The 10,341-nt window shown below is 40.1% G+C and overlaps 1 protein-coding gene across 2 annotated transcripts in view; it reads right to left on the bottom strand.

Annotated features, from left to right (window-relative positions):
- Positions 1–806: 806 nt before the first annotated feature.
- LOC124160750 (pancreatic triacylglycerol lipase-like) overlaps positions 807–10,341 on the bottom strand; it is a 36,520-nt gene continuing 26,985 nt past the window's right edge. For both annotated transcript variants that reach the window (XM_046536764.1, XM_046536771.1), the window contains exons 10-12: positions 9,510–9,639; positions 8,630–8,803; positions 807–4,838 (exon numbers count right to left, since the gene is read on the bottom strand). In XM_046536764.1, coding sequence (XP_046392720.1) covers positions 4,520–4,838; positions 8,630–8,803; positions 9,510–9,639 — 623 coding nt within the window. In that variant the 3' untranslated portion in view covers positions 807–4,519. The remainder of the gene's footprint in view (positions 4,839–8,629; positions 8,804–9,509; positions 9,640–10,341) is intronic.

Here is a 10,341-nt window from a genome sequence, read left to right as displayed (position 1 = left end):
GCAGCCGGAAGAGTTGCTTAGGTGGATACAATTAGTAGCTAAATACCCTTTTCTTCGAACTAAGTTCAGGAAAGTTTCAACTCAAAGATAACGCGATGTCTTTTCGAAATTTACTTTAATACTAGCGCAATGAAAAAATATTTCTTTTCACGGAATAAATCGTCGATTTTGGTGGATTTCATGAATTTCAAAATATATGACTCTTATCCTTATTTACAAGAATTTTTTCCTTCTAAAAGATCATTGTGGCATCTCTAAATGGATAACATATAAAAAATATTAAGTGTTTCGAAAATTCTGCTTTCAAAAAACAATTTGTGAAGTGATGCTACACGTAGCATGACATTTTTTGGATTATGGGTTGCGTTCCTTCCACATTTGTCGATGATTATCACGCAAAGTAAAACTGTGCCATGCTGCTGGTAAAACTTTTAATTTTGAGAATTTTATGATGAAAGTCACACTTCTAATTGGTTATTATTAAAATACCTTATTTAAAATTATATTATCTCCATAGGGTTTTGCCTCCTAATTCCGCCTGAATTTTCGATTTTTTTATAGCTCGGGCGTCAGTACATATTATCAGATAATGAAAAAAGAATTCGTAACAGAGACCCTGATATGAGTATACTACAAAAGGGCAAATTAGATCACAAAAAAATTCATTTTTCATCCCAGCCTAGCGTTCACAGATGCCTAATTTCCTGTAGTTAGAGAAAAAACATTATTTAAAGCAACAATACATTAAAATTAAAAAATATATATATATAAGGAGCAAATTGGGGTAGTGAAATTAAGTCACTGAATATTATGAACATAAAAATTTATCAGAGATTATTATATCAACGATACACGTCGTGAGCATAAATACTTCTGTCACATTACGCTACATTTCACACACACGACTACAATACAAATGAAACACAAATTCTGTAATTTACACCATCAATACACAATGAAGCAAGTAAATTATAATAAATAAAGCACATAGTGCCTTACATTAGTGACACAAATGTCCTTAAATATATTTTTACATGACATTTACCTTACATATAAACTAATTTGTACTCGCTGCCACTCAATCCTGATCCCTAGACCATTTAACCACTTGTAATTGCAATTGAGAGAGAATTCCTTGAGAGAAATGAAAATTCCATTCAATCCGCAACATGAATCGTCGTTTTTTTTTTCTTCAAAAAAGAAACCTCATCAGCTTTAAAAGAAAATAAACAGATGGTGGGCCTCGATGTCACAATATGAAGTGGTTCTTTCATATTTGGTTAAACTTTCCGCGTTCCCGTACAAGACTTGATCAGCATGCATCACCACAGTTCCTCCGAACTCTCGTCATCAATCCGGAAGCCCAGCAAGTGATACATGAGCATGCAAACCCGATGCAATACACACCCACTCGCACCAGAGAGATAACTGCTCAATCCCGCGGTCCGAATACGAGAAGCCACCCATATGCGAGTGCTTTCACGATGGGAGAGGAGGGTCTAACATCACGAACATTTTCTCCCTCGCACAAACGTTGAGGGAAGGCGAAGAAGAAGGGGGAAGACTTTCATTTGAATCCCCGCATCTTTGTTCGAAAAATAAAGTCTCTCTATTCCCCTTCCCATTCTGCTCGGAGATGAGTGGACCTTTCTCCCACCCGCGAGCGCGTGTGTATCGGAGCTTGCACGAAGACAGCGCCTCCTCCTTTCGCGCCGCATCTTATGCCCGAGGCGCCAGCGGAGCATCGCGGAAGTAAACAAAGAAGCGACGGGCGAGTTGCGCGCGAGTTACGGAAGGCCGCTGGATGGATGGAGGGAAGAGCTCGCTGGCGTCTCTCTCAGTGACTGAGAGATTCAGGTGGGCGGGAAAAACGGGCAGGGATCCACGACAAAAACAAAAACTTTACCGCCGCTGCTCCCCCCACTCCCCACCGAGTGCTGGTTACGCGGCAAAATAACGAAAACAAACGGCGCACTTTCATCATCGGCGGCACTTTCACCGCACCTCGAGAGCACCGGAGAGGACTGGGGAACGCCGCAGCGTCGTCCCGCGTGGATGAAAAGAGAGTGAAGGAAGAGGTTTATGTTGGATGCTGAAATGTCGACTTGCAACCAGAGGAGAGCTCTGGAGGTGAAAGAGGAGGGGGGAGTGGGGCGTGGGGCAAGGTGAAAAAAATCTTACGAGAGCCTTTCACATCCAGAAAAACATTCCAAAGGGCGAACTGGGAGGAGTGAGGTTAAGCTCTCAATAACAAGCTCGGTTTCGGGGAAGTAATCCACAAAAAACGTAATGAACTAATCATTGTTTGAATGGTTACAGCAGAGTACAGTGAGGTCCCTATACTGCCGAAACGTCAGTATGATTAAATAGCCAAAAGAAAGTTCATCGAAGGCTGAGAAGCAACAAATGTCACAACTTTGCTGCGGACGGTTACATAATATTTTGCACACAGAAATAACATAATTGGAAACGAATGGAAATATTTTTTTTTAAATTAGCAATGCAAAAATAGTTATGCTAAACGGACTGCACAAAAAATGAATACAATTTGAACGCACACAAAAACTCAATAACCTCAGGCGCGAGAATATGTATACGATCATAGCTAGTAGCAACTAAGTCTGGCTTCACTATTGACTCTGATATTGGTCCATTCAGCCTAAACAATTATAGATTATCAGTAAGAGCTTTTGTTGTGCCTTCAAAGGGATGTGGTCCATGTAGAAAATAACTGAGCCGAATGCTTGCTCCTCCTCCCCCATCCAATCAGCGAAGGACGGTGACAATGGCTCCAAAGCGACCATTGTTCCGGCGCCGGCGAGGGAGTCAATGCCGGTAGTTTTTTTCGGCGGGACCATTCCACGGCCTTCCCTCCTAATTGCCCCTCGGTGAAAAGGCCCTCCCATCTCCGATGATTCGGCCGACGGACGACATCATTCCATCGGAAACACGCGACATCGCGCCACAGACTCACGACATCCACAGGAATCCATTGTCCTTGAGGAAATGATGGTGCGACTGTGAACAACCCCACGTGGTCCACAGCTGCGTTCTCACCCTTCTGCACTAATGACATCTGAGTCAATTATGGAGGGCAATTTCTCGCGGGAGCATTCGCGGGCGTTCCCAGTGGGAGGGGAGAATGGAATTAAAACGATCGTGTGATCCCCGTAGGCCATCGTATGACCGGAAGCGTCATTTCTGGAATCCCCGGCCAAACTCCCTTGGTAACGACCACCTGCAGCGATCTGCCTGTCCCGTAAGGCCCATACACACGCGGCCGAGGTCTTCAAGAGACCTAAAAGAATGTGAGCCCGGGAACTGACAATGATAATCATGACGGATTATTCCACTTTCCCATTAAGCGACTGTATGGCCATTACCAGGATTTCGGATGTGGGAACACAGTCGCTGGATCGAGACATAGCAAAAAGCTCCCGGAAGGCGACATTCGCTGATGCATTCGGGAAGGAACATCACACACAGGGACAAAAGACGATCCCGACATCACCAGAATAGTCGAGTGACTCAACAGTATTTCGAATAATGTGCGGGAGAAAACGGCAAAACATCGCATGTTTTTAGGAGGAAACGCAAGGGTGGTTATGCTCCCACAATCCCATTCACAGCCTTTGTAGTCGACAACAAACGGGAGACGAAATGCGACGGAATTCCGTCTAGAATCAACGCTGCTCGTCAATCATTTTGTCACAGCCTTGAAGGGCAGGCAAGATCGAGACCAGGGTAGGTCAACGAACATTTGGCGCTGAGGAATGCAACCACGTACGAGAAGAGATGAAAGTTTGCAGTAATTGGAGAGGATTTAACAACTGGGAATAAATAACTGACCGATGTGAAATGTCTAAAAACGATACTCAGATCTTCTCTACACACTAGGGCGAAAACATTTGAGTCCCCATTGTCCAAAGTAATTGACTGAAGCAATATGTCTTAAAACGGTAATCAGATCTTCTCTTCACTCTACAGCGAAAGCATTTAAGTCCCATCGAGACCGCATTAGAGGTCTTTTAGTACATCCACCACAATGTATCTCAACAAGAAACCGAAGGCCACAACATTGCCGTCTCTGACATGCTTCGATGTCCAAACAACTGTACATTGAATCAGGGGTCGGCCAAGACACACAAAAATATTGTACAGCGTCATCAATATTGCTTGCATTTGACGACCAATTGTTTCGGCTACTTCAGAGCAGTCATAAATTAAAATAGAGATTTTATTGGGTCTCGAGAACCAATGGGTATCGTCTATCAACTACCGGCCAGATGACTTGTCGAGCCTGCTGAATCATGGCATGTGCAGTAAAGTGTCTTTGAAACGTAATAAATAAGCAACAGTGTCATGTTTCGGCTCATTAGACAACCTCTTCGCCTAAAACTGGGGATATTCGAAAACAAAACCATCCATCTGCCTAGGGTGGAAGCACTGAAACGTCCAACATTTTCCTTCTGTAGCGAATGAAAAATGTTGGCTTTCCCATTTCGTACGAGGAACCTCTTTAACCGAAGGGGAAGGAAATTTTCCACCACGGGTCCTTGTTCTTCTTCTTCTCCTCCTCTTCCTTCGCCTTCTTCTCGTCCGCCTCCTTCTGCGCCTTCGCCTCTGCCTCCGACCTCGTCTCCGCCGCCTCCAACACCCCCTCCTGTCCATCCTCATCCTCATCGCTGTATTCCTCATCCTCATCGTCCGCTCGTCTCCCCATGACGCCCAACGACACTGAGCCCCCGCTGGCGGGCGAGCAAGGACCGCTGTCGTCCATGGAGAAGTGGCGCGGAGTCTTGGTCTTCAGGGGCTTGTCCTCGGCGCACATCATCATCCTGCCGAGCAAAATCAGAGATCCTTCTTAAAAACCGATCGGAAAATATTCCTCAACTTTGAGCCGCTTGTATATGGAATAGGACCGAATTTTATTTACTAATTCCGTAACACAAAAGTCCCGTTCACAGCAACTAAACTTAGGGGAACGATTGTTAAAATTTCAAAACTGAAAAAGAACGTTTGTTAGTTCACAACAAGTAAAGATGCCTTGAATCGACTTAGGGTAGTCATTAGCTGAACGAAGCTCAAATTTCGGTAAAATATAACCAGAAGTGAGGATTGTTCTGTCGATCGAGAGGCGTACAAATGTCATAAGTCCTCTAATTTCGATACCACGATTGATGCGCGGTTTATATTACGGGTGAAGGAATACTATTCCATTAATTGGTCTGATCCATCATAAGTCACGTTGCTTCAAGTTAAGTAGCAGGTAATTTGTGCAAGATAATTCTCTGTCTTGGAAAATACTTCCCTTGAAACTAGCTAGGGAAGGTGTAAAAGACAACGTACCAACAAAGAAGATGTAAATGAAAAGCAATGCATTCCCTCTTCATCAACATATATCCCCGCAAGTAGCCTGCGTTGGCGTGACTCGGGAGGTGTTAATAATACAGCCATTAACCTACCGAATGCTGGTGCGAGGCCATATTAGCTACTTTTTTGCGGCAGGTGTATACTCCATAAACTGAAAAAGTAAAATCTTACTCACCAAGTTGATCGAAATAAAAATACACCTAATTTATTTTTTTATCGTTTGGTGAATATAAAACTCCACAGTGAATCCCTTTCTCTACTCAACAAAAACTCTTCTTCTATAAACCAGTAATGCTGCTACACAACTCCCACTTTGGGCTGAGATTTCCCGCCCGAATAAAACATTCATGCATAAGAATAATGTTTTACATACCAATACTATCGGTAAATAAGTGCACATGTGTAAAACAACTATTTTTTGAATAGGCGGAGGCAGGAAATAAATGTAAGCAAAAGCATTTACAAATAATGCTGTCACGACAATCGTCCCGTCAACTCAGAATGCAAACACGAATTTAGCAAAAAACTTAATTTTTTTCAATAAATTTATATTTAAAGAGTTTATAAACTTTGCGGCCTGAACTCCTAAAACCAACCCCCTGACAACCCGGCGCAGAAAAAAAAACAAGTTGAAGATTGAAATGGGGTTTCATTAATAATTAACCGAAAAAGATATTCTATTTATAACACTGAACTTCAATTTAAGATAATTTATAAAATGCAAAGCGCTATATAACAGCTTCCACAACAAACTTCGGGCTCCGGAGGAGGCCTTTCATTGAAAAAGTTTTAAATTTTTAGTTGAACATTTGGTCCCAAAAGAGCTCTTAAAATTGAAATCTTCCCCTGGATACAAGGCTTGATACAAGACATAATATACTAATTAAAATATTGATCTTTCTGAGAATTATTATGAACATTAATAATAACAGTGTCCTGCTACAACTCTGCAATTCAATTGGAACTTTACGGCATGAATATAATATCCAGGTATGAGCTGAATAGAAAATGCACCGACACCATCGGTAGATGTACTACATATACGGCCGTATTCATAGTTTCCTTAGTAAGCTACTAACGTTTAAGTAGCGGTGTAAGTAGTAGCTTACTAGCACAATGGTATTCATAGATAGTTACTAAGGGCTACTAAGCTTAGTATGCTACTATCTTAGTAGCCGGCTCTTAGTCGCCCTCCGGCCTTGTTTAAAGGAGCTACTGAATAAGGACCTTAGGGTCCGCGCGGACCGTTGTGGATGATTGACTCCGGTTCTATTTGTATACTCTTAAAGATTTTTTACGTAATTGAGCCAAAATGGAGCACGAAAATCAATTCTGAAAGTAAGACAGGCAACGTCTGTAGTGTAATTGTTGACAGGAATTGAAAGTTTTTTTATAGCTGCAAGGAAACTACGACGCGACGTGCAGCGAACTTGTACCTCTATTGAAAGTGTACTCAATTTGTGCATTTAATGTACCCCTAAGTGAATTGATTGCATATGGACGATGAAGTAAGGAGTGAAGCGACAAGTGAAGTGATTTATACGAGTAAGTGTATGAGCTTCAACAAAATTATTTATTTCTTCCATGCTGGTTTAATCAACCGTATACATTTCGATCAAAGGTATCTAACTGTTGCGAAGGGGATATGTTTCATATTTGAAGTAATTGTTCTTTAGGGATACAGCGAGCGCGTATTTATTTTCATTCGTTTGTACGCTTAGTATAAGTTCTGTTTGATTTTATTACTTATTCTAGTCACTTCATCGTGAGCTTTCGCCGCTGTTCACATTCAACGCATTTCGTTGCGCTATTGTTGTTGTTTTAGTTACAGTACGAATGATAGTGAAATTGGAAGTTTTTTGATGTTACAATAACTGGGTTAGCAATTTGATTCAGCCTATTCATTTCATTGTCGATGTGAAATAATATAAACTGATTCTAAATCGTAAGTGATTAGTGGGAAGTGAGATGTGAAGAATCCTTTAGAACCTCAAGGAATGTAAATTCTTTTAGCGTGTGCAGAGTGATTGGAAAACTGATTATCATGCTTTATTAGTGTTAGGTTATAGTGTTTTAATTGTGAGCCAAGTTTTTCATTGAATCAGTTGATTCGGAATGTACTAATTACAAGTATCATAAAAGACAGCTCGTAAAATGTAAAGTGAAATATTGTGTGCGTTGTAGTGCTATTTGTGATATGATCAGCAATAAATAAGTAAAAAAGTTAGATTAATTACGCTTTGTTTTTTATATGAACCACCTCTAGTAAACTATATCCCCTGTTTCCGCCATTCTACGCTGTCAATGGGTTTTGTTAAAAGAATATTAGGAAAGTACGACGACAAAGTGAGAGAAATTAGCTACTTTATTATTACGTTGCTAGTTATGTTTTTCCGTACCCATCACGCATATACCAACGAAAACAAATATGGGAAGTGCAAAAACATGTAATACCCAGCCAGCACAGCCCATACTGCATCTATATGTGAAGTGGATGCAATGATGATGCAATTTGTGATAGGATGCGCTAGTTACCAAATATCATCAATACACGGCCGTTTTTACAAGAATAACTTCATTTCAAACATACCAATGCTTCGGTAGTACTCATAAATCTATCTTTTCTCTATGGCATAGCATACATTTTGTGAACAGCAGTCAACAATTATATCTGCGATGGATTCACATCGAATTATCCATTATCAAGTAAAAATTTCGATGCATTCTGCCGAATCAATTTCTTTTGTTTGATGGTTTTAGCTTAGGCCATATTTATATGGTCTAAGGGTTTTACGAATTTTCCGCGCCGCGGAGGAGTCGGATGCAGTGTTGCTATGCGTAGCCTAACGGGTTGAACACAAATCGCTACCGAGTATCGGCTGCCAAGCTGGCTAGTAGCATACTAAGTCAGTAGTTCACTTAAAAGAATCCATGAATACCATATCTTAGTAGGCAACTTAAAGGTCTTAGTAGCCGACTAAGTTAGTAGCCCTACTAGCGCGTTTTAGCGGAAATCTATTAATACGGCAGATAAAATCTGCGATTAAGTTTGTAGATCAGTTATTTCGCCCAAAAGCAGGACGGAGAGAAATAAAATTAGATAATAGCATTTACCATTTATATACTCTGAAAATAAAACCATACCATTTCAACAATACCGCCGCATTGAATTTGTCTGTATCGCTGATAATCGCATTTCTTAACATTTCAATTGACTGTGACAAGTTCAGCTACGATTAAATTCAGCGCCACTTACGTCTCGCCTGATTCGAGAACTTCCACTTTCATCCAGGAGAGGTTGATGGAAGGTATTCGGAGAATTGACAAATGGAAGCCGTGTACCCACTCGATCTTTGCCGACGTGAAGCGCTCAACGGGCATTCCGGAAACTACCCACGAATGCGTAGTTCCTGGCTTGAAATAGATGGCCCTGAAAAATTAAAAATTGTATTAGCGCAAGGCTTTAAATAAATTTGTTAATTTAAAAACAGATAAAAATGCGACTTTACATTAGACAGCACCATTATGAGTGAAATGATAAAATAATTTGATACATTTGATACATGGTTTAATTTTTCATAAAAATGATAAAATTTGATAAAGGCTTTCATAAAAATGATAATGGCTATGATAAAATTTGGAAAAAGTAGGGCATTTTACACAAATAGGTCGCCTATTGATTTTTTTCTGTGCTTTAATAGATAAAAATTTAATACATTCAACTTTATCATTCAATCCGGATACTAAAACTGAAACTTCACATTTAAACATTGATTTTGCAGTAGGTATTAATTTACGATTGTCTACATATATTTATGTGAACTAATGGGAAAAAATAACTTCGTCGAAGTTGGATTTTCCCAAGTAACTCACGTCCTAAAAACGCTCTCTCAAAATCGCATAATTTTACCCTCTCCGTATTGTTGCATCTTTGATTTAGTCGGCGTAACTACTTTGTGTTATCATTTCCATTCCATTATTATAACCTGCGCATTAACAAACACCCTGTTCGATTATGGCTGAGTGAAGGCAGGCTGCAAGTATTACCTAGCTCACTACGGCGACATCAATTTGAATAAAATGTTAGGCGTAAATGCGTAGAATATAATTTCGAATATAAGAAAGTCATGTCTTACCTAGGGTTGGCCTTCAACCGTCCACTATAGCTTGCTCTTTTGCCCCTTATGGACACATAAAAAGTTCCATATTCTCCGCTTTGAATTCCGCTACTCGACTTAATACTCACGGTCACCCGATAATGATGCCCTGAAAATTAAGAAACAAAAAAGAGATTAAGATACATTAATAATAAGAGGATAGGATAAGTATCTAATTAACGAAGCAAATCGACGGCGGGGAAAAATAAAAAAGAGAAAAGGTCAATACCGCATGTGAATAAACTAATATCATAATAAATGAGCATTGCGTAATTAAATCTGAAGCATTAATACAGGTAGGGTTTGATAATTCCTAGAAAGAGCAGAAAAATTAACAAATTCTTTAAAAAAGTACATACATTTTTAAGCACGGTATATTTTTATTCGCACAGCCACCATGAGATGTATCCAAATAGGTACGATCTCTTATGAAAAGGAAAGAAGTATGACTACGATTTGAGAGTTGAAACAATGAAGCACCAAATACGAGTCAACACCCAATTGAACAGATTCAGTCTGCAAAAAACTTATGTCTCAAGGGTGCGATTCATAGACGACACTGAAATTGCTCACTTTACAAAGTCTCTCTTTACGGTAAAGTAGGACTTAAGCCGAAGTTCGTTTCAAAGTCGTCCCAAGGAGACTTCGAGACATCGAGACTTTAGCAGCTAAAGTACCACTTTATAAAGTGGCACTTTAGCTGCTAAAGTCTCGATCAGGTATTAAAATTGTGAGTGTTGGCAATGAACGCTACGAAAAAGTGAAGAAAAAGTTGACACGATATTAATTGCGAACTTGTTAACAGGATTTT

The sequence above is a fragment of the Ischnura elegans genome, chromosome 1 (assembly GCF_921293095.1).
Source record: "Ischnura elegans chromosome 1, ioIscEleg1.1, whole genome shotgun sequence".
Taxonomy (NCBI): domain Eukaryota; kingdom Metazoa; phylum Arthropoda; class Insecta; order Odonata; family Coenagrionidae; genus Ischnura; species Ischnura elegans.
This window is presented reverse-complemented; position numbering and strand designations above follow the sequence as displayed.